The following is a 25,271-nucleotide window of genomic DNA, read 5'->3' on the forward strand; positions in this document are numbered from 1 at the left end:
TTGTTAGGAGCAGCTAGCCATAAGAAAGATTTGAGCTTTTCAAGTATATCAGATCTCCATATCAATCTCCAAATGTTGATTGCTTCACTTTGTGTACCTGCAGAAAGGAAACAATAAGCTAAGTTAACAGTAAATCTCTCATTAATGAATGGGAGCCAAATATAAGTGTCTAACCCTCTCCTCTCTCTATTAACATGGGTGTAAGTAATCATGTCAACAACATTAGGTGGAAACCATTCCTTAAATTGCAAGTATCCTAATTGCCATTAGGAGTCAAATAATTTGACACCCTCTAAGAGGTATCATAAAAGAGACCCAATGAACAGTCCCCTCCGCTAGAGGAATTTTAAATTCATACCAAACATCTTTTCCTAACAAGGTATTTACTTCTGAGTTAATGCGCTTGCCAAAAACCTTTTTAAACTCTTACCAGATACTAACAATACTCCTCCAGGTTTGAGAGGCATTTACCTGTTGTCTAATTGTTAGCATCTTTATGTCACCTCCTTTATATTTAGATCTCAACACTTGAACCCATAAAGCCTCTCTCTTATTGATCAAATTCCATCAAAGTTTCATGATAAAAGCCTTATTTTGATTTCTAAAATCCTTGATTCCTAATTCCTCATTAGATTTCTATTTCATTACCTCCTTCCAAGATATCAGATAGAGTTTTTTTTGCTCCCTTACATTTCCCCACAAAAACCCTATGCTAGCTTTATCAATTTCATGAAGAAGCCCTACTGGAAGAATTATGGTTTGCATATAGTAAGCTGGTGAAGCAGAAATAACTGCTTTGGGCAACACAGTTTGACCAGTAAGATTAAGGAATTTCCCTTTCCATCTTGCAATTTTTAACTTGGTCTTATCAAGGATAGGTGCGGAGAGACTGGCGAAAGCCCTCTTGTAGATCAATGGTATGTCAAACTCTCGAGTTGACTTTAGGAGTTTAATGTTTTTACATTTTCAATTTACAAAATCGTGTCAACTCACTCATAAACTCGTACTAGATATAAACTCGATTAAACTCATGAGTTTACATTTAAGTTTATCATTTTTATGTTTCTAATTTATAAAATCGTGTCAACTAATTTATAAACTCGGACTAGATGCAAGCTTACTTAAATTTGTTAAACTCGTCAATTTTTTTTAGTTGAATGAGTTAAGTATATACCATAAAGAATTCAATTCATAAAACTTGGACTTGGTTCAAAGAAAAAAAATTAAAATGCAAAAACTAATATTAATAAAGAAAAGAAAACAAAAATATCCAAAATAAGTTCCCCTATTTTAAAATTTTTATGTCTTATGTATAATAATTTATCAATGTTCACAGGGTTTAATTTCAATGACTTATATTTTTAATACTTTTAAATTAAATTACAATCATATTTTAATGGCTATTTATTAATAAAAAAAACTCTTATGAGTTTACAATTCGAGTATGTGATACAAGTTTACATTCTTATCACAAGTTTACTTACACTCACGGGTTTAATGGCATGTGGCATAAAAGGCTTCACCTTACTTTTTCTCTCTCTTTCCTTACTTAAATGGTCCATCATCGATCTGAACCTGTTTTTAAGGCTAAAATTACAATAATTATATCAAATTAGGCTCCTATAGCCACACACCTTATTAACTCACTAATCAAAATTACTAGGTTAACTAATTATGATTAATTTTTTTTCGAATGTTACACTTGCTATGACCCATTTAAAATCTTACTAAATACTAACAATACTCCTCCAAGTTAGAGAGGCATTTGCCTGTTGTCTAACTGTTAGCATCTCTATGTCACCTCTTTTATATTTATATCTCAACACTTGAACGTATAAAGCCTCTCTCTTATTAATCAAATTAAACCAAAGCTTCATGATAAAAGCCTTATTTTGATTTCTGAGATCCTTGATTCCTAATCCCTTATTGGATTTTTATTTCAATACCTCATTCCAAGACATCAAATAGAGTTTTTTCTGCTCCCCTATATTTCCCCACAGAAAGCTTATGTTAGCTTTATCAATTCCATGAAGAAGGCCCACTAGAAGAATCACGGTTTGCATGTAGTAAGTTGGTAAGGCAGAAATAACTACCTCAAGCAACACAGTTCGGCCAATAAGATTAAGAAATTTCCCTTTCCATCCTACAATTTTCAACTTGGTCTTATCAAGGATAGGTGTGAAGAGACTAGCGAAAGCCCTCTTGTGGATCAATGGTATGCCAAGGTACTTTTCCAAGTCACCTGTAAGGCCTACTCTCAACTTCTTACTAAGGTCAAGAGCTCTATTAAAATGAACATTCCTTAAGCAACACATCTTACTTTTGGTTTTATTCATTCTTTGACTTGAGAAGAGGCAGAATTTTTTAATGCAATTTTCCACAACCTCTACCTGATTAGCACTAGCTTCTCCAAAAAGAATAAGGCAATCTGCAAAAAAAAAGGGACAACAGTGGCCCATCTTTGTGAAGGACATTAGGGTTCCATCTATTACCCTTAACTTTATCTCTGATGATATGGTTCAAGTTCTCCATACAGAGTGTGAATAAATAAGGTGATAGCGGATCTCCTTGCCTTAAACTACGTGAGGGATGGAATTCTATTATTAACTCGCCATTCCAAAGGACATTCATAGCAGTAGTTCTAAGACATGCCATAATCATTTTACATAATTTATACTCTAAGCCTAATCTTGTGAGTACAACTTTAACACTTTTCCATTCCATCCTATTATATGCCTTCTCAAGGTCCACTTCCATTATCATCCACCCTTTATCTCATTTCTTAAGCTTCATAAAATGGATTACTTTTTGAGCAACAACGGTATTATCACTCCCTTGTCTACCCGCGATAAAACTACACTTGTGATTACCCACAACTTTATCCATTATTGATTTCAATTAGGTAGCAATAAGTTTTGAGATCGGCTTATAACTGACATTACAAAGGGATATATGTCTAAACTCTTTCATTTATTATGGTTTCTCTACCTTCGAGATGAGAACTATATAGGTTTTGTTAACTTCCATCGTCTTGAGGGTTAGAAAAAACCTCTTTAACAAAGGTGCAAAAAGAATCCTCCCATAATAGTCTTAGTGGAAAAAAGCTTGCACACCACCTGTTCTAGGTGCTTTGTTCGAAGCACCAAGATCAAAGGCTGCTTGTTTGATTTCCTCACTTGACATCTCCCTATGAAGGAAGGCTTTGTCATCATTACTCAGCCTGAGAAAATGACTAACAATTTGCAAAGTATCTTTTTAATCATTTAATTCTAATATCATTAATTTTAAATGATTATTTTTTATGTCAATTATTGTTATTTTAAAAAAAATTAAACTTAACATGTTTAACATTTGAAAATATTTTATCAATATTTGAAAGTTAAATTTAAAAATTTGTTGGGATAAAACTAACAATATTAGGATTAAAGGACTAACAAATACTTTATAAAATTAAGAAATTACAATGAAATGTTATGAAAAGTTAAAGGGTTAAATTTATACTTTAACTAATTATAATATAATATTTCATACAGAAAGAATTGTGATTTCAATCTATATATGTTGAGAAAACGTTTCTCTGCGTGCTCAAAACATTAATAAATGGAGACAAATATTATAAGCCAGTTAAGAAGCGATGGAATAAATTATAGAATATTGAAGTGAGGTGCTTCTTTTGCGTTATTTAAAAGAATTTGAATTATACTATATACAAGTTTAAGAAATTACTTCAAATATTGTCGAAAAATGCATTATTTTTAAAATATTTTAATGGCATTTAATTTTAAAAAAAATCTAGTACATTCTTAACATTGAAAGATTTGGAGGAAAATTTTAACGCCGCTAATGAGGAATAGATTCGTGGTTGTATCAGGGGCACCGATGAATTCGAATGCGTGGGGCCACTGCTTGGACACTGATTCGCCCGTCACCTTTATTTTCTTATTCTGGCGACTTCATGCGTAATATATTGTCGGAGTTTCACGTCCGTCCATTTTGGCCCATTTCTTTTCTTTTTCTTTTTTGGGGGTAAAAAAGCCATTTCTTTATTAACAAGGTTAACAACATTCTTACATGTGCGTGAGCGAGTGCATGACTATCTTAGTCATTTAGCATGTAGTCATGATCCCTTCTATTGGTTGGTAGTACTACCTTTTTGAACGAGTTTGTATCAACCAACGATGCAGAATCGATCTCCCAAATACCTTGCCTTTTGAATTTTGTGACGAATTGCTTATTCTTCTTTTTTTTTTTGGCATCCTTCCAAACGTGGGGCTGCTAAACTGCTCCGGCGATGCTTTTTCCATGGGCGCTTTCGCAAGTCAGGCAATCATACACTGTGAACGTCCGTGTCAAACCCATTTAACTTCCATTCATTCGCCAGTTTGATTTGATTTGACCATCACAAAAGCCTCCAAATTTATAGGAGTAAAATACAGTAATAACATTCCGTTTCCTTTGTTAAATTTATATAAAATTCCGCTCTATTTTTAAAATTTAACTTTTATTTCATTTTTTAACATGATTGGAAATATTTCATCAAAAGTTCTAAAATACTCAATCTTTTAAAATAAATTCTGTTTGGGCCATCTCATGGGTTTTATGTGCCCCCAATGCGGATCCAAGAATTTTAGAATATGAGAGCAACATGCATATAGATATATTTTATGGGGATTTTAGAATTAATATTGTTAAATTTGAGAATTATTTATATGTATTATACATATAAATTTGATCAAAATGAAATTTTTTGCGGGGGCAGTATGAGTAGATATTTCTATGTTAATTTTTTCAAAAGAATCAGTGTATACGTGATTTGATTTGACTTTTTTTTTTTTTTCAAATGCACGCTGCTTAACCTTCTTAGTTTGAATATGTAAACAATATTTTCGCATCTAGCATCCGTGAGACTACTAACCACCGCAACTAAATTTTGGCTAATGGTTGGAGAAATATCTCCTTGAAGTTGAGGGCCTCCTTTCCAAGACTTGAATCTGTAGCATTAAACATCCTACGACAAAAATGTTTTTTTATTATTGAATAATGCATTAATGAAAATAAGTATAAGTCGAACAAAATAAATTTTTTAAGTCAACCATACTTATTCTTTTTTTAAAAAAAAATCCAGAGATATGTAAACTTTGGTGGCGGCCGCTTAAATTTGGTGCGTTTTGATGAAATCAATGTAAGAAATTTGAAAGATATCTGAAGTGCACATCACCGGGACTCTTGGTTTCAATCACAACAAAACCACGCCATCCACATTCACAAGCTAAGTCAAGGTCAACGAAGGTGAACTCTTCCAATCACGTCTTTTTCTAAACAAATGTAATCTTGTTTTATTGGCCAAAAAACAAATATGACAGTTCCACATATTTATCTATAACTGTTGGCCTTCTTAATTTTCAAGATGTCATTATTATAACATTATTACCCCCTGTCAAAATATTCAATAATTAAAAATTAGTCATCAAAACAAGACAAGATGATCATGGATCACCTTACGATTAACCAATTTCGATCCGTCCATAACTACAAGTGGGGGACGAAAATAAACGAACACCTATAAAGATTATTATCCAATCAAAAATGTATATAAAAAATTCATTTCAAGGATCTAGAAGACGATCACTAGAAAGATGCCATGGAGGGCGTAATCTGAAGAAAATAAATAAATCCAGGCGCATTTATCGTTTATGTCGGTCATGGAGGGTTGAGTCGGTCACTTATTCACCTAACGTGCGGACTTTGACTGAGTGCATCTTGATTATAAAAGTATAGATGATAGAGTATGGGCTTTTGTTAATGAAATTAAATATTGAATTGAAATGAATAAAATAATCAAAGAAGAAAAGTGGCCGTCATTGGATGCGGCGAGAGAGAGGAGCGGAAGATAGTTTCAGTCTAGGACGGAATGCAAGAGGGCCTTGCTCGTTCAAACTCGGCCTCCTAAATAGTGCATACGCACACACCCCCAAACATGCAGATCACAGTCCAAATTAATGAGAATTCTCGAGAGTACCACTTGGACATGTAAAAGCAATTAAATTTTTAATTGGAGATATGGCTTCTCAAGAGTAGCCTATAAGTTGCCAACAGGATCAATGTGCGTCAATGACCCAGTAACGGCACATAACGACACAAACCAGCAAAGTCGCATGGACGTCCTCCGCTTTGTTTTCTTCCTACCCCGTCAAAATCAGACACGTCTTCTCAAATATTAGTACTCCCGGTTTTAGTATCAGAACAAAGTGGAGCGTTGAATGTCAAATCCCGGTTTTATCCTCGTCTTGAACCTTTCATTTTAATTATTAAATGATTTTTATACCTTGGTAAATGTATTAATTAACATCAATATCAATGTTTTAAGATTCAGGCCAGAAAACCCCCACACGCTCTATTAAAAGTCTTGATTTCATGCTTGTAAGTTTTTATTGTTAGACTGGCTTAAATTGTTTTGAACCAACTGTGAAGTTGGAATTCGAAGCGGGTTTAAAAAATTCATGCATAATTTTTCTTAATTAAAATGTATAAAACTCTTTTAAATTTTGAGAGAGTTGTATGTAACTTTTTTTACTTTTAAAAGTTTAAAACCTCTAACCTTTAATTTTGTTTATGAAAATCTTTGTTGTTAATTATGTTATTTTTTAATGAGGATTAAAATGTCATTCAACTAAGAAATATTATTAAATAAAAAATTTATATCATATAATTATTTATAATATATTTTTTATATTTTTTTGAAAGTTGAGGTATACAAACAAAATGTTATTATCACTTAATGAAATTTTAAATATTTATATTTATATTAGTTTTATCTATGTTTTTTTGTTATCAATGATGCATGATTTTATTATTTTAAAAGATAACTTTTTATTTATATTTTCATGTTAGATTAATGTAATGCACATAGTTAAAATATTTAAAATTTTATACATTATCAAGTTAGATTAATTTGTCTTTTAACACAAGAAAACTATATACCATTGATAATAAAAAATAGATGAAATTAATATAAAATTAAATATTTAAAATTTTATATGGTGATAATAACATTTGTTTTAGTTAATATCAATGCCTTGATTATTCAAAAAATATAAAAAATTAGTTAGCCATTGTTCTATAATATTATATATTGTTTAATAACATTTTTTAGTTATATAACATTTTAACCTTTATGAAAAAATAATATAATTAACAGTAAGGGGTTTTAAAAAATAAAATAAAAAATTTAAAAAATTAATTTTAAATTTTTAAAGATGAGAAAAGTTACACGTAATTGTTTTAAAAATAAAAAATTTTTAGGTATTCTAACCATTTTTCTTTCCAAAAATGCTTTTACTTACATGAGTTTGGAGTTACTTTTTTTAACCCTTTAATTTTATATAAAATTTTATTTTATTTTTTAATTTTATAAATTATTTTTTTATTTTTTAATCCTAATATTATTAATTTCATCACACACAAAAATTATATTAAACTTTAAAATATTAACAAAATATTATCAAATATTAATATATTAAGTTTAATTTTTGTGAAATAACAATAATTGGTATAAAAATAATTATTTAAAACTAGCGATGTTAGGGTTAAGAGACTACAAAAATACTTTATAAAATTAAGAGATCAAATTAAAATCTTGTATAAAATTAAATAATTAAAAGTATGCTTTACCCTACTTTTTGTTTTTGCCGAGGTTTGGAGTTTGTTATTATATTACAGAATCTTATTAATTCACTCTAAAATTATATTATTTAAATTTAAATTAAAGTATTTTTAATTATCTAATTTTATATAAATTTTTATTTTTGTCTCCTAATTTTATAAAATGTATTTTTAATCTTTTAACACAATGGAATTTTGTGTGAAGTTAAATAATTAAAAATACTTTAACTTTTAAATTTATTTTTATGTTTATTTATTGACTTGATATTTTATTTCCTGTACATATGTCATTATATAAAATGTTATTTTTAAATTTAACTATTACATTATTTGTTCAACCAATTGAACCATTGAGCTTGTGACATGACAAGTGTATTTTTCAGTGTTGGATTTTTAGTACATTGTTTAATATGCATGTTATGTAGTTATGAATAGAATGAGGACCAAAACTTCACAAATATAAGTTAAAATATAAAAAAAATATATCTTTTGATCCCTACACTTTGTTCATATTTTATTATAGGTCTCTGCACTTTTTTTCAGTATTTTGGATTCCTATATTTTTATTTTTTAATATTTTAAGTCCCTAAATAAATAAAGTGTAGAAATCTTGGATAAACATAAAATACTGAAAAATAAAAGTGTAAAACTTTAAAACACTAAAAAAAATAGAAGGACTTATAATAAAATATGAGTAAAATGTAAGGACTAAAAGGTATATTTTTCTTAATATATATATATATATATATATTCATTTCAACGGTTCCTCCATCAAACTATAATTTTTATTTAGATTAACGTATATTTTTTATTCTCAAATTTTATATAAAATTTATCTGGATTTATAAAATATATTTTCAATCACTTAACTTTATTTTAAATAATTATTTTTTTACTGTAATCATTATCATTTTAAGCAAAATTAAAATTAATAAGTTGATATTTAAAAATATTTTATTAATATTTAAAAGTTTAATATAAAAATTATTTATAATAAAATTAATGATGTTAGGATTTAAGAATTGAAAATTCACATTATAAAATAAAAAAATAAAAAAATTTATGTAAAATTACCACACGTATACTTTAATATTTTCATTTATTTACACTTTATTTTTGTATATCTATTTTGGATGTCATGTAATTTTACTTACTTTAGAGGGGTCAATCAACAATTCAATTGGGTTTATGATCAGAAATCAAAACACAAAAATAAATAACCATTCAATCAATTGTGCTTCGATGTCGCCCATTCACACAATGACCCTGCCTTTTCCCTTTAATTGCAGAATCTATCATTAGGATCCCGTGTTCGTTGGGCGGACCCACAACGATTCCACCACCCTTGACCTAATCCTGTTTCCTAGGGTTCCATTCGCTCGCATTTGGCGCGACCTATCGCGGCAGTTGAAATTCTTCCACGGTCTGAAGGCGAAATCCGTCATTTACACGTGGAGAGTGAGAGTTACGGGGAAACCAGATGAATCCAGCTTAGATCAGGAGCATGCCGAGATCGCTTTTTTAAAAAACTAACAAATGGCAGATCATAACGCTGTCCAAATCCTAGTGTCTTCTCTCTGATCTTCTCACGTGGTTCGTTTCTACGCGTTTCTTTTACTCATCGGGATCGCTTGATCTCCCCCTTCAGATTTGAATTGCTCAATCCTAAATCCTTTTCTGCTCCCACTGTTTCCGTCCATTTGCCGCCTCCAGAACGTCACATTGCAGTTAAGTGTCGGTGTTTTCAGATTTTCTTTTTTCCTTCACCGATCTTTGTAAATTTTCCCGGGATTCTTTTTTAAAACGTATTCCAATGGGCCCACGACACATAAATGTCGTGCATTTTACTTTGGTATTTTTGCCCCTTCTTATATCAGTTCATGTCTTTCGCTGGCAGTGCAAGTTGGAGTTGCTTTTTCATTAATGTTATCGTGAGCGTGATCCTTCTCTGAATGTTTGTGCCATACGAATATGCAGGGATGGCTGAGGTAGGGAAAGTTCTGTATATCGTGGTGGTTGATGAGGATGAGCAGAAAGGGAAGGGCAAGGAGTCATTTCGGTATACGCGCCCTGTTCTACAGAGCACTTTGCAGCTCATGGGATGTAAAGCACGACATGCCTTTAAGGCATGTCTTCTTTCAATTCAATTTAATTGTTTAGTTAATAAATATAAAACTCATTTATTCACAGCTATATCCGTTTCTGTGTTGGTTGATGCTGAAAAGTTTTATTATGTCGTCCTCTGTTTCATTCTACTTGAATCATTTTTATTTATGGTACTTTAATGATTTCCTCATTGATTAGGACAAGATCGTGAGTTTTGCGATACGTCTGAGTGTATTTTAACGCCGTTGATCTGGACTTTTTGTTTCTTTAGACAAGTGGTTAATTTACCCCAAATTGTGTAGCTTTTTAGTTGTATTACCTGACTGAAAGATCTATTTCTGTGTCTTTCCATTTTGTGTTCTTCCACGCTCAATGAGTTTAACACCTGGAGCATCGGGATTCTGCCACCTTTTTTCTTTAAGGAAAATGCAAACGTTTCCTGATCTTTTATGTTGTCCTGCTTACGTCTGTATGTTATTTTTGCTCTCCTTGATTCTTGGCTGCTGGCACGATGATAAATATCTTGGGCTTTGACATTGTGCGTCTTCTATGCTTATTTTTGGTACATGATTGAATTAACATGGTTGAACATCTAGAGTGCTCAAGTCTGGTGTTTATTCAATATTGCCTCACTTTCAGTGTCATAAAGGGTTAAGTTTATTCAATTGGAATGAAAATTATCTATACATGATGGCTTTTTTATAGTTTGCTGATATATCATGGTTAGTCATCACTGTTGGCATCTATCAGTTGACCTTACTTTAATTTCTTATACATCTCAAACTTAGCTGCCTCCATGACATTCTGATTGTCAGTCTCACATCACATTTTTAACTCTGACACATTCTGAACCTTTTGCACAAGACTTCTGAATGTGCTTTTCTTTTACCAGATCAGTAAAAGGGTGTTTGAACTCACAAGGAGTGAGAGTTCTCCTGATGCTTTGCTGTCTGAAGGAATTTTAATATCCGGAATTGATGTGGCTGAGGAAAAATTTGAGATAGACGGTGGTCATTATGCTGTTGCTAAAGCAGATGTACAGAACAACTCATTCTCTGGGAACGATAATAGAATTAAGAGTGCACTATATGAGTTGTACAAAAGGCGTACAACTGCAGTTGTTCGTAGAGAAACTTTCTTAGATATTGTCTGTGTGGCTCTGGCTGAGTATAAGTATGTGGGACCCAACCAGAGAGCAGATCTGGTTCTAGCATGCAGGTATAACATCAATTACTACCTTCGTGGGGACTATTTTGATCTTCGGTAACCTGATCAGAATGGGGGGAAATCTGGTTTGGTTTTCCGCTGCTGCTTTGATGCAATGGAATTCGTTAAGTTTTGTGTTTAAAGTTACTCTATGTGACTGCATATTCTGGGTCAAGAACATATTTCCTGACAATTATTGTTAGCACGATACATTTATAGAGACTGGCCTGTGTCACGTTAAATTGTTTAGGTGTACTCCCTTGGTTGGTACTGAATTTGAAAACATCTATAAAATATAAACATTTCAGTAGTTGACTGTGATTTTCTGGACTTAAGCCTGACTGTCATTTATTATCATACTTGGTATTAAGGAGTCTTAAGTGTTTTAAGCCACTTTGGCTTGTTATGATAATCTACTTGGGAAAATATCTTCGTTTAGATGCTTGAATTTAAAACTCTGTCAGTTTCATCCAGGTGTAAATTTTTTTTGTTTTTTTTGTTTTTTGGCATACCTGTCTGGAATTGAAGAGAGACATTTCTAGCCATTAAAGAGAGACCTATGCCTGGTGACAGCAATCAGTGGTTCAGCATCTCCGTTGTTCAATGTTTACGGATGTCCAAGATATGCTGCGTCTATTGACTGTTATTTCACCAAAATATGCACTGTCTCATCCTAATCTGAACTTGACATGTATATACTCTAAACAGCAGCGTTTGACTTATGTTAAATATGGGTTATAAACTTGCCAGGAACTTGTGAAAGGGACTCTAGGACAATTTTTAAATGACTACCAAGATGATTTTATTATAGTTACATGGTCAAAAGGTTCCCAACTCAATTCTGGTGCCTCCACTTCTGATTTTATTTGCCACGCCTAAAATCTAGACAATCAAAGTTCCCTTCAATGTTGTTTTGGAAGCAAGTTATGAAGCACAATTACACCAACTATTTGAAAAAGGATTTGAGTTGCAGATATTGCAACACTTCAAAAACCACCTATATCCTTTGGATGTGTCACAGACTCACAATGCTCATTTTGTATCCTGTTTCCAGGTTAGTATCCCATGTGAGTGTCCATGCTGCATATGGATTTTTGTTTACTTAACTTCTTGTGCTTTAATATGAAGTGGCGTGTGCTAATGTTTATATCAAGCTGTGGTTTGGTTGTATTTTATGCTAGTGATTGATGGTGAGGATATTATCTTTTACATCATACCATTTTCTCTCCGTTAACTATGATTTTGTTTTGAGTGCAGAATTCGAGAACGGAAGGAATCTGTAACAATTCTGTTATGTGGCACTAGTGGCTGTGGCAAATCAACTTTGTCTGCATTGCTGGTATCTTTGCATTGAGAAGTAGTTGTCTTTTAGCAATTACAAATATGTAGTGCCAGTTTTACTTGTTATGTGGTAGGATATTTAACTTGCAGTGAATAATAATGTTGAAACTGAAAGCCTATGAACTTGTGGTTCTAGAACTCAGTATACCATTTATATCCTCACTTCAGGGCAGTAGGCTGGGAATCACTACGGTGGTGTCAACTGATTCCATTAGGCACATGATGAGAAGTTTTGTTGATGAGAAGGAAAACCCCTTGTTATGGGCTTCTACTTACCATGCAGGCGAGTGCTTGGATCCTATTGCTGTTGCTGAAGCAAAGGCTAGAAGGAAAGCCAAAAAGTTGGCTGGTGTGTCACATTCACTTCCCAAGGGTGAGGCAACTGAGGGTGATAATTCCAGGAAATCTGATGGGCTGATGCCTGATGTGGGTGCTACTAACACAGAACTGCTAAATCCAAAACAAATGGCAATTGAAGGATTTAAGGCGCAGAGTGAGATGGTGATTGACAGTCTTGATAGGTTAATCACTGCCTGGGAAGAACGGAAAGAGTCCGTTGTAGTTGAGGGTGTTCACTTGAGCCTCAACTTTGTTGTATGTCAAATTTTCTTTATTGGATCCTTTTTTTTCTTCTTCTTTCCTAGGTATCATTTATATATTTTAATTGATAATAACAGTAAAAAAATTATGGAACAGATGGGACTAATGAAGAAACATCCTTCGATCATACCATTCATGATATACATTACAAATGAGGATAAGCATTTGGAACGATTTGCTGTACGTGCAAAGTATATGACTCTGGACCCAGCAAGAAATAAATATGTAAAGTATATCCGAAACATCAGAACAATCCAGGATTATCTCTGTAAGCGTGCTGACAAGCATTTAGTTCCAAAAATAAACAATACTAATGTTGACAAGAGTGTAGCAGCTATCCATGCTACTGTCTTCAGCTGTCTTCGCAGGCGCGAAGCCGGGGAACTACTGTATGATCCTACTAGGAACACTGTCACTGTTGTTGATGAGGAATATAGAAATCAATGTGCTGCCAATTCTTTGAGCTCGAAAGGAATGTTTCAGTTGATCCAGAGAAAAGGTTCTTCAAGGCATCTGATGGCTCTCGTTAATACAGATGGGTCTGTCGCAAAGGTTTGGCCTGTTAATTCCGTCGATAGTGATGGAAACCCATTATGGGCTGATGGATCAGTTCATGGAATAGGTATTCCATGGTATGGACCTCTAATGATTGGCAAGGCTGAGCCTGTAAATCTTCAGTTTGGCTTGTACGGGATCAGTGCATGGCCCAGTGATGGTGGTACTAGTGGTGCTGGAAGTGTTGATGAGTCAAGGGCTGATGGGACTGATACTGGCAGTAGATATTTGTCCTCCTGCTGCAGCTCACCAAGGCTGTCTGATGGACCTGCAAAGGAGGTAAACTTGGAAAACCCCTTTAAGTAACTTCTTAGTTGAATATGAAATTATGGGCTTGATGTCAATGGGAAATAAATATAAAAATTTTAAATCTCTTCATCTCTTGTTTGTTAATTTTGATAAATGTTTAGTGTTCCTTTTTAGCTTAAGGAGGAGCAGTCAGTGCATGGTAGTGATGAAGAGATTGATGATCCACCCGAGGTGGGCAGCGATGAGGATTTCAGTGAAGATGGTGACACACGAGTCCATGATGAGGTAGAATTAGCTTGTAGTTTTAATGATTTCAAATTTGTAAATATTTAATGAAATTAACCCTAGAGTTTGGTTTCCAAATCATACCATTGCCTTTTTGGATCTTATATTTATTACTGGTATTGAGTTTGTAGAGTGGAGTTGAGCTGACATGGGCGTTGATCCGTGCTGGTCTTCTTGTAACAATGAGATCAGCTGCCTTTCAAAGCCCACGAAATTGTGAAAATTTTCGAATGGACTGAGTCCAAGTTTAAGCTACTGTATGGAGTATGAAACCAATGCGTAGTTGTAATTTCTAGTTTTCCATTGTTGTGCAGGTAGGCTCAGTTGATGAGGAATCGACGAAGTCTGATGAAGAGTATGATGATTTGGCAATGCAAGATACGGTGAAAAATGGCTATTGGTCTGGTGATGATGACGAGTCTAAAGGGAAGCTTGGTCGTGGGGACCATAGAACTAATGTGCCGGAAAATGAGGATGGTCAAAACCATGGTCTCTACCTCAGAACTAGAAGCGAACCAGTTCCTGGGCCCTTGTGCTCTTATGCGTCTGTATTTATGGAAAACAGCGAGAGTAGATTACATCCTAGCAAAGTCAAATTGAGAAAACGTTCTCTTAGTATTCCTGCATTGAAAAAGAATGGTGCGGCAATAATTGATCCCATCCTTTCTGGTTCTCCTCAAAGCTAGCATTGGTCTTAACCACCCCTTATTTTGGCCATTTGGCCCATGGTATGAGCATCTACGTATCCTTCGATGTCCTATCTGTATAGTTATCCTTCCAAAACTTCCACTCTCTACTTTTTTTTTTCCTTTTGTTTTTGGTTTGATGTAATTGTTTGGCATGGATTGAGATTTTGCTGAGTGTATTAGCATGGTTAGAACCAGCAGAATCAAATTCGTGTATCTTGAGATGCAAAAGCGAGCGCTCGACTTGAAACATTCAAACAAGTACCTGCCCCAGCTTTCATATTAGAAGCGTGCTGCTCAATCAACGTTGGGTGAAAGGAAGAGAGGTTGAGAATTGAGTTGTTATTCCTAAGCTCACTTTTCTAAACTATTTAATGATATCTTGCAATGATTTTAGTTGAAAGACGATACAATGTATTGGATATGGGTTCATATGTTTTAATTTATTTTATGAAAAAATTATTTTTTTTAAATCTACTATATAATTTTTTAATGTTTGTTAATAATCGAAATTTAAAAAAAGATTGATTATTTTTAGAAGCTACATTAAATAATTTTTGAAAATAATTTGATATGGTAGACGAGAAAAAATATTTTAAAAACGTAAATATGTGAATATATTATAAATTTTAAAATAATTAGTCATTTTTATAAAACAAAAATAAAAAAGATATTATGAAATTTTAAAATGATTAACTAATAATCTTTATTCCTAGTGTAATGAAACATAAAATAATGTCCATTTTTTATAAAATTTTTACAAAGTATTTTTTATGAAATCTTTAAACTATTTAAAAATCTCTTTATTTTTTAACCTTAAACAAATGGACTTATAATTTTTTTGAAGTTTTTTTTTTTTACAAGAAATGCTTGTGGGTCAGCGTGTAAAATATATTAACGTAAAAAATAATGTCACTACTAAATTTCAAACAAATGTTTCGAATGTAATACAAGGTATCAATAAGAATATGAAATAAATTAATTGATGATTTTAATTTAAACTAAATGTCCATCTCTATTTTGATTATCATTAAGATTCTTTATGCACAGCAAATGCCAACAAGCGCGCACGCGATGCATGTGAACTGTAACAGGTGTATCACATCAAATATATATTCAATACAAATGTCTTTTTTTTTCAAAAAAATGAAAAATTCTACCACTATTATCAAAATCAGACCGGCCAATCCGATTGATTGAATCGGGAACCGGTCATAGGTCCGATCCGGTTACAGCTAAAATTATTTTTTCTGTGAATAGCTCATGAACCGGTTGAACCAACTGCAAACCTGCCAAAACCAGTAAAACTGGCCATGTTATTTTTTTATTTTTGATTCATATGTCTAAAATATAATTTATACATATTTATACCTACTATTCATGATGGAATGAAAAAATAAAAAAAAATATGTATGAATTATGTATATTTATTTATATTTTAAAGTTATAAATTATAAGTTATGAAATATTATATAAATTTTGGGTGGAAATGATGTCATAAATTATAAATTATCTTGTTCAAAATTTGCATACTTATTTTTCTTACCATATATGATTATTTCTTAATACTTTAAATATATAATATTTAAAATATATTAATTTATTTATGACCGGTTGAACCTCGATTTAAATCACGGTTCAACCTTGAACCGTGAACGATATCTCAACTGATTTAATGACCGATCTAATTTTCATAATATTGGATTCTAAAAAATATGAATGTGAAGTAGTATAACTAGAATTCTCAAATTTAAATCTTAAGAATGCAGCAATGTAAATGATTACGAGCTCCCACTTCAATGATTCTTGTCATGCATAATCAATTGAAATTAGTTTGGGTCTTATTAGATATTCACAACTCTAGTGAGGTGGGCCCAACATACTAAATACTCACATTTAAAAAAATAAAAAACTTTCTCAGTGGTACTTTGTAATATATCTTGAACTAAATAAGTAAATATCAATCCCCTCCATCATACGGGATTTGATGTGAATAGTATTATTTATGATTCATCGGTGTATGTTTAATGTTTTTGCACGGAGATTAGAAAAGCAATTACTATGTGAAATTTTTTTTAATTATTTTTAAGATATGTCTCTATTAAAGATTGGCCAATAAAAGTTACCCAATGATTTGTTTTCCCTCCCTTTGTAAGGAATATTTGGTAAAGTGGGAATTGACATTGTCTTAAAATTACAAAACGAAATATTAATAAAAGATAAAAACAATTCTTTTTCCATAAAATCGACATATCAAAAAATAAAGGAAGTAGTGTGTGGCAGTTATACCTTGAATTATGATTATTTTTACTATAGATCTCATCGAAGTATGCAGAATTCACATAAATATGATTATGACATTATTATACTATTGAAATCATTGGTCAATCCAGCTGATTGAACTAATAAACTATTGATTTAATGAAATACTTTATTTATGAACTGTTTGATTAGGGTTTCTAATTAACTCTTGAACCAATATTTAGGTTATTAAAATGGATTACATTAAAAGAAAAAATATGAAAAGAATAAATAATAATAATAATAATAATAATAATAATAAAGGACAGTGGAAGGCAGGGGACGTAAGAGTCCTTAACAGGTCAGAATACTGTACACTGAAACTTGGGGATATGGGCCCAAGCCGGTCCCTTGGGTTGCATGTCTGCCTCCCCAACGTACGATCCATTGGGACCAATACCATCACTCCTCTCTCATATGTGAAACTGATATGAAATTGTCCACATTCTATTATTTCTTTCATTTTATATTTCTTTTCTTGAACAGAGTTTCCGAATAAAATTATTTATATATTATCTGAATACAAATTGTGCCTTGCGAGAAAAAATGGGAAGGAGGGAAAAGTGCTTGCGGAAATAAATTAGTGTGGTCCTATTGAAACACCTGAATCGAGGGTGTGATGAATCTATTTCAGAACTTTTCAGAACCAAAATGCCCTACATCAAAAGTAATGCAGTCCTAATCCTTAACATGCTTTTAATTTTAATGCTTATTTTTAATCTAATCGACTTCACTATTTTTCCCCTCTAAAACGAGAGTAACGGGATTATTCGATCTGTGTGCGTTCTTTTTCACTTCAAAGAAATATACCAGTAGCAAATATCATTCCAAGGAAGGAAAACCATTTAAGAAAAAGAATGAGATACATTATTCCATGATATAATTGTCATTTTATTTTGTAATTATCTTATATAGTAACATCTCCCAATCAATTAATAATGCATGCCAAACCTCGTATAGAAGAATGTATATATACCTGGACAAATTACAAAATAAGACCGGCCTAAACAAATGTGCCAGTTCAAACTTCAATTACTGTAGATTCGATCTTGATATATTACTTCATATCAAGATGGCATTCATAATTTATATCAAATCTAATGATAATTTCGACTGAAGCCAGATATGGCAGCAGCAGAAATGCAGATTTATAGTCATAGAGATGACAAAATTTTATCGAATCCACTGTTTATAATAATATTTAGTCGATAGCAATATAACATAACTCTCTCTCTCTCTCTCTCTCTCTCTCTCTCTGTCAGTTAATCACATCAACATTCTGGATTCATTGACAGTTCATGATCATGTCTCATACCAATTGGTGAGCATTAATCTATATTTTTCAAACCCTAAAATATAGTTGTTGTGTGTGTTTTCCAGCTGTGAAGAGGGAGGGAGACATCAGTACAAAAACACGAATAATGTAGTGCGGAACAAGAGAAAAGTAAACATCATGAAGCTGATCGGTAAGAACGTAAATAGAGTGTACGAGTAAGGATAAAAAGTTGCATCGAATATATATACTATTAACTTACAAAAGCATGCATGTAATTACAGACAATTTCCATACCGGAGACTCCAAATCGGAAAAGACCATAGTAGCCTTCCAACCAAATTTATTAGCTCATTTGAGTTCATAAGTAATACCTCAGAGAATCAAATTACACAAACTTCATAAACTTATGACGAAGGAGAGCTGAGCCTTGATCATCTGAGAGCGACGAGCTGAGATGGAAAAAAACTGCATTTGTTTTGTTTTTCCTTCAATTGTCGCCTGAATATAACCTCATTTTGAAGTAGAGAAAGATTTCTAAGCAAGAGTTTGGACTGTAAATTAAAACGGACGGAAATGCGAACTATGTCATAAAATCGACTTAATATAACACGGATCATCTTAACTGCCACCGCCATGAGCGCCACCAGTTGCCATCCATCGCCGCTGCAAATAAGATGATTATTTTATCATTATATTTATCCCAATTATATTATGATAATTAATTAGCTTAACTTTTGTATTATATATATTCAATATTCTTTTTCAAGCTACCACTGCCAACTTCTATTAAGATTCGTTCTAGTTTTCATTCTTATTTCTAAACTAGACCCTAATACGGGACACAAATCTTCATAATCTCCAACCAAACTAAATCTATAATGAAGAATGAAGCGCAGAAATCGGGAAAATATCCATCTATTTAAATATCTTCAATTTGTTATCAGTATTATACGTGCAAAAATCAGAAGGGTTGTAAGTGGTTGGTGAAATATGTAGGGAATAAATAGAGGATAGAGTAGATACCGATAATCCAACCCCAACTTGTAAGATGTCCCTAGCTATCTGCTTCAGTTGGTCCACCAGCAACACACTCATCTCTGATTAAAGCCAAAGTCACCTCCTTCCCCATAATAGTGAAACAAACTGTTCCCTTTTTTTTTTTTATGTATAATCCAAGTTCCGAAGAAGCCAGCTTCAATTTCAAATTTCAATGACCTTCATTCCTCACGTGTGTGTGTGTGTGTGTGTGTGTGTTTGTCACCCACTTGCAAGAATGTCTACAATTTAACTTATTTTCTAATCATGTATATTATAATATTATAGAAGACCCAGAGTCAAGTCACAGATAGTCTGTGTTTGTGTCCTAGATATATTTTCAGATCACAAGCCATCAATAATATATACAGATATGTCTTCAGATCACAGGCCATGAATAGTATACATATAATAAGACTAATAAGTAAGGGTTCCGTACCCTAATTAAAACCCAAATCTGGGTGCTATTTCTGAGTCTAGATTTAGAAGGATATATAGATCTGGATGAGAAAGCAGTGAAAAGATACTATTTTTAATCCAAGCATGAAGTCATGATCTGCTGGACAAGAATATTCATATATAGATCTGTGAAGTCAGCAGCAGTAAAAGGCCCTAACCGCCGCTCAAACACAGCCTCCAAATATATCCTACACATATATTTGATAACCTAGGATTTCCTCTGCTAGATGCGAAGGATCTAGAGATTGTTGTTGATTTCTGTATAAAATAAAATCACAAGACTTAAAGAATCTTATTAAATATTAGGAAGACCCACCTGACGACGATAACAACAAGAGGGAAAGTAGAGAGAAAGAAAGAAAGAGATGAGTCACCTGTTGTTATTTCACTGTGCACAGCAGACAGAATCTGAGAGGCTTGGGTGTTTGGCTGTTTGCTTTTACAAAGTCGTTCATGGCCGATGCAGCATCATCAAGATTCTCACTTCCGAAAGAAACTATGTAGCTAGAGAGACAGAGATTTTGATAAGATTGTATCCATCATTCACAATCCCGCTTCCACTTGTTGCATTTGCATGTGAATCTTGATGATGCTACATCTGCAAACAACGACTGAACCAATCTCTGCCCATGCAATGATATAGCCCAAAAAAGTAAATATCCACGGGATTACCAATCTCATCGTCGAATCGAAATGATTATATATATGGCCAGAAAAGGGAGGAATAAAAGCCTTATAGCTCGCTGAAAATAGTCTCCCAGAGACAGATCAGAAAAAGAAAGGAACACCGCAAGAGACAAAGCTAGCGGAAAGTAAAGGGGATAAAGAAGAAAGTGAAAAACCGAAGTTTTTTTGGCAGCGGGAGGAGCTGATGAGCCCGGAAAAATCATGTTTGATTTAAGAACTAATCCCTCGAGAAACCTACGAAAGAAAAGCCAAACCCCAATCTTCGCTTTTTAGTTCTTCAGCCTTATGCTTTCAGCATTAGAATCAAGGTCGACAGCAAACAGTAGAGAGCGATCGAAAGGGATCTCGAGGCAAGCAAATAGCTCAGAAATCTCCAGGTCTGACTAACTGTATGGCTTCTGAAAAAAACGTTTTCAAGATTCTGGGTAATGAAAAGAAAAGTCTTTTGAAAAAAAAATAAGAAGAGGAAGGGCAAGAAACCCAGTTCTTTCACTCTTCAAAATCGAACCCGAACAGCAATGATCCCTCTCGGATTATTAGATTTAGAGCCAAAAGACTCCACCTGGACAAATCTCTATCTTCTTTTACGATGGCTCAAGGAAAACTGGAAAGGCGGGAAATGTCGGAAGTAGTTTAAGTGTAGGAAAATATATCAAGCATAACCTAAACTCGAAAATACAAACACACACACACACACACACACACATGATTGGAGAACAGAGAAAAATCTGGAGCAAAAAAAAAAAAAAAAGAGAAGGAGAAGTGTAATATGTAACAGAACAGCTGAGATGGGATCTAAGTCCTGAGAAGAAGAGATCAAGGAGAAAGAGGGAACCTGCAAGGGCGAAATCGGGAGAAGGTCAGATACTTATACAGAGAGCAGGGAGAGTAAGAGAGAGAATGGCATGGCCTTCCTTTTTTGCTTTATTATTATTGAAGGTTTTGCTTTCCCTGTATTCCCATTGGTTGAACGCGGGAGCTTAGCTGTATAGAGGGTACTCTACCAAGTGATTCTTAAACCCTAATTTTCCAAAAAATTTTCCTTCTTTATTTCTTTCTTTCTTTTGTTTGGTGAATACAATGGGATAAGTTATGACGCCGCGACGACATATACCTGCGGCCGAAGGGAACAATACACTAAAAGGACATCCTCATTAATTCTACTTATTAATTTATTATATGACCACCTAATGCGATTGGGAAAAAAAAACATAAATAAACGGGTGTCATATAGAATAGCCAGCTAATAAATAAATAATTTCTTGTTTATATGTTTTTTTATACAATGGATTGGAGCCCGGCAGGACCTTTTTCAACTAGGCCGGATTGCTAATTCGAGAGAAGTTTTACTTCTTTTTTTTCTCCCTTTTTGCCAATGTTTTGTTTCTAAATGAAGACTATAAATTGTATACTGTATATTAATATACCAATTATATTATTTATTTTAATGGTACTTTCTGTATTACTGTGCAATTGTATCTTATTATTTAAAATTATACTTAGTTATTCTCTCGTTTTCGTTCAATGCAAAAAAAAAAAAAAGGACTTCAGATTTATTGTTTACATGTTAAAATTTTAAAAATAAGCTATGATTCTATATTTGATAAAACAGTAAAAAGATAAGTATATTGTATAAAACTGACAAAAAAATATCAATGTCAATATTTAATCAATGTAAACTATAAAAGGTGTGGCAACAAATTCTATTATTTACAATTTATCAACATTGTAAATCATTTCATGTTTGTTATAAAAAGAAGTGTTAAATACATCTTTGCCCTGAAATTATTTTTTGAGGTAGCTGTAGGCAACTTAAAATTGTGCAGAAACTTAATTTATAATCTTTTAAAATGGGTACAATAATGCTCTTTCTAGTGGTCAATGTTGGGTTAAGAAAGGATTTCCAACCTCTCATTTAATGTTGACTGTTAAAGGTTGATCACGTTGCAGTACTGATTTTAAACAATTATATACTTTTTTTGACCAGCAAACAATTATATACTGGGAATAGTTGATATATCTTCTAGATAAGAATGCACCGTAATCCTAAAAACATGACACCTACATTTTGTTTGATCCATGATTATGCGCAACCGTTGTTTGCTTGAATTTAATAATTTATTTAATCACAAGGGTTCGTGAATGAAATTATTTAGTCAAGGAAGGTATTATTATTGTTGCTGCTGCCGTTGACTTGTTTCAGTCATTGTTGTTGGAGTGGTATTCAAGTGATGCAGATTGCAGCTTCGATCGATCTCTATAAATTCAGCCCTCGATGGGGCCACGCCTGTATTTTTAATTCTTCGCTATATTCTTCTTTTAATTAATGTCACTTTAATAAGTGCCTATCATCAATTTTAAAACAACTTTTAAGAAAATGATAGTTTGAAAGTTAGTTTAAAAAAATTAAAAAAATGTTATAGATATGGATTTAAACTAGTGGCAGAGTTACGACCTGAGCTAGGGGTGCAAAATAATTCAATAAAAATAATAATTATGTTAGGACTAAAATTATAATAATATAAATAGTTTTATCATTATTTTTAATTTTAAAAAATTATATTAAATAGATTAATATGATCTTATATTATAAATATACTCTTCATATCTTATCTAAATTATTAAAATATTATATACTTAATAATTTTTTGAACTTAAATATTTTTTATTTAATTCAAAAGATGTAAAATATTAAAAGTATGGAGTATAGAGTTGTAAATTCTATATACCCTACTTGTACCTTTTTTCAAAGTGACGGGGTGCACTCCCTCAACCCAATGTCGCTTGGCCACTAATTTAAACAATTGCAAGTAGAATTACATTTAAAATTTTGCTGCCATTTTATGATGATTTTTATGTGAATTTATCGCATTTTTATATTCACGAAGAATCGTCCTCTCCACCTAAATCCTAGCCGCGCTTCATAGATATTTTGTGTTTTGATTATTGTTTCCATCTTTGTGAAAGTTGCTCGTGATTGAAAACGTAGAGCCTCATCCCTTTAGCCGGGATGGAGGGTACGTAGTACGTACGCTGGGGTCGCCAAGGGAAAGAGGAAAGTGATTATTTTCTTCAATAGTATTCTTTCCTGACTTTATCGAATATTCATTACAAGTTTTTCCGCCAACAAGATCATGTGGTTATATAATTAAGATAAAAAATAAACCGGAGTTTCTAGGTGAAACAAATATATGAATCATCAAAATAGGGGTTAGTGACTTTTAATCTGTCCTCTTCTAACCTTTTGATTTCGTCTTTTTTTTTAATTATTGGCTTTTATTTAAAATAAAAAACGTTTTAATATTTTAAAATCCTAAAACGATAAAGTTTTATGTTTTTTTATTTTTGAAAAAAATCGTTACAAAAAGAAGAAGAAGAAGAAGAAGCAAAACTAGCAATGGCGATGGCTTTCATGGGGATCCACGTAGATTGAGGATTTCTGAGAGATGACATTTTCAAACGGAAGACATTTTGCCTGCAGATGTTATCAGCATCTCACACCAACAAGCTAAGTCACATGGCTTCTCCATCTGACCTGAAGAGGCACAATCAGAATTGATCTCCAGATCATTACCATGTGGGGCAGTCCATTGCCCAGATAATTAATGCTCCATTTTCAGAATTATTTATAAGACCAGTGTCACGGATAAGTGATGCTCAATTGACCTTCATTCAGCTTGCTTGGAGACCTGCAGCAATGGATTAATTGTAATGTCTTCTCTAGGCCTGTGCAAGATGCCCATATGCCCGTAATGCCCGACCCGACCCGAGTTAAATATGCCCGACCCGAGCCCTAAACAATGTGCCCAGCACTGATTGGGCATGGTCGGGCAGAGCCCGAAATTCGGGTTGGGCAGGGTTTAGGGTTAAGGTATCCAACCAATTGACCCTGCCCGACCCGAGGTATATATATATATTTTAATAAAAATATTAATATATTATGTAATTTGTTAAATTGGTGAGGGGCATGAATGGAAATAAAAATATTATAACCCTAAGTCTCAATTCTCTCACTCGGTCACTCATATTTTCAATAGATTTAGATTGAGAACAAATAGTGCAGCCGGTGCTCGCAGTCACAGCCGAACTTCCCTAACCCTACCTTGCTCGCCTGCTCGGTGCTCACAGCCTTGCTCGCCTGCTCGGTGCTCGGTGCTCACAGCCTTACTCGCCTGCTCGGTGCTCGGTGCTCACAGCCTTGCTCGCCTGCTCGGTGCTCACAGCCTTGCTCGCCTGCTCGGTGCTCGGTGCTCACAGCCTTGCTCGCCTGCTCGGTGCTCGGTGCTCACAGCCTTGCTCGCCTGCTCACAGCTGCATACTCGATTACTCGCACAGCCACTGAATCTGATTTCATCTCCAGCGTTACTCTCCATTCTGCTATCTCGATCGTATTCCGACGTCGCTCTCTGTCCCTCTCTCTCAATCGCATCTCCGGCATCGCTCTCTGTCCCTTGATCTTTTCGAGCTTCCTTCGTCTGGCATTGGCAACTTCAGAGTTCAGAGCTTCCTCTATCTTGGACTCGGGTTAGCAGCTTTAGAGTTCAGAATCATTCGTCTCATCGCACTCGAGTTCATCAATTGATTCAACTCGTCTCCTCAAGGCTTAGGTAAATGGTCTCTTCTCTTCATACCTGTTCTTCTCTTTCACTCTCTCTGTTCGAAGCTGTTCTCTTTCACTCTCTCTATTCGAAGCTCAAGTATCATTGCTGCTGGATTGTTTCTTTTCTTTGTGAGATCTCTGTTTTTATTTTGTTTTGATTAAATTGAAAATGATTTTAATTTTTCTGCTGGTTTTTTAATGGTTCATCGATATGCTGGCCTAC

The 25,271-nt window shown here is 33.3% G+C and overlaps 1 protein-coding gene and 1 long non-coding RNA gene across 9 annotated transcripts; one reads left to right on the forward strand and one right to left on the reverse strand.

Annotated features, from left to right (window-relative positions):
* Window positions 1-9,080: 9,080 nt before the first annotated feature.
* LOC129313433 (P-loop NTPase domain-containing protein LPA1 homolog 1-like) lies at window positions 9,081-15,093 on the forward strand. 8 transcript variants are annotated; one of them, XM_054956525.1, is made up of 8 exons: window positions 9,081-9,389; window positions 9,640-9,788; window positions 10,661-10,986; window positions 12,232-12,313; window positions 12,484-12,909; window positions 13,012-13,749; window positions 13,894-14,004; window positions 14,319-15,093. In XM_054956525.1, exons 2-8 carry the CDS (start codon window positions 9,642-9,644, stop codon window positions 14,688-14,690), a joined length of 2,202 nt encoding a protein of 733 aa, XP_054812500.1. In that variant the 5' UTR covers window positions 9,081-9,389; window positions 9,640-9,641; the 3' UTR covers window positions 14,691-15,093. The 8 variants fall into 8 exon arrangements, with proteins under 8 accessions (XP_054812500.1, XP_054812503.1, XP_054812499.1 ...); XM_054956524.1 differs by lacking the exon at window positions 9,081-9,389 and having other exon boundaries at window positions 9,548-9,788; XM_054956530.1 differs by lacking the exons at window positions 9,081-9,389; window positions 9,640-9,788 and adding an exon at window positions 11,503-12,028 and having other exon boundaries at window positions 10,862-10,986; window positions 12,232-12,385.
* A 3,390-nt stretch (window positions 15,094-18,483) lies between these two features.
* Window positions 18,484-21,394, reverse strand: LOC129312929 (uncharacterized). Its single transcript, XR_008593772.1, has 2 exons — window positions 19,291-21,394; window positions 18,484-18,930 (listed from the first exon to the last, which is right to left on the reverse strand). It is a non-coding gene; the product is annotated as an uncharacterized LOC129312929 (long non-coding RNA).
* Window positions 21,395-25,271: the final 3,877 nt, after the last annotated feature.

Source organism: Prosopis cineraria, unplaced genomic scaffold, assembly GCF_029017545.1.
Source record: "Prosopis cineraria cultivar Desert tree isolate PC_DT_omini unplaced genomic scaffold, ASM2901754v1 PC6, whole genome shotgun sequence".
Taxonomy (NCBI): Eukaryota; Viridiplantae; Streptophyta; class Magnoliopsida; order Fabales; family Fabaceae; genus Prosopis; species Prosopis cineraria.

What these genes read in the sequence shown, in the direction of transcription:
- LOC129313433 (XM_054956524.1), top strand. Translation starts at nt 9,615, where the DNA reads ATGTTTGTGCCATACGAATATGCAGGGATGGCTGAGGTAGGGAAAGTT. An exon ending in AAGCACGACATGCCTTTAAG is followed by an intron (nt 9,789 to 10,660) that starts GCATGTCTTCTT and finishes TTCTTTTACCAG; the next exon opens with ATCAGTAAAAGGGTGTTTGA. An exon ending in ACTTGAGCCTCAACTTTGTT is followed by an intron (nt 12,910 to 13,011) that starts GTATGTCAAATT and finishes ATTATGGAACAG; the next exon opens with ATGGGACTAATGAAGAAACA.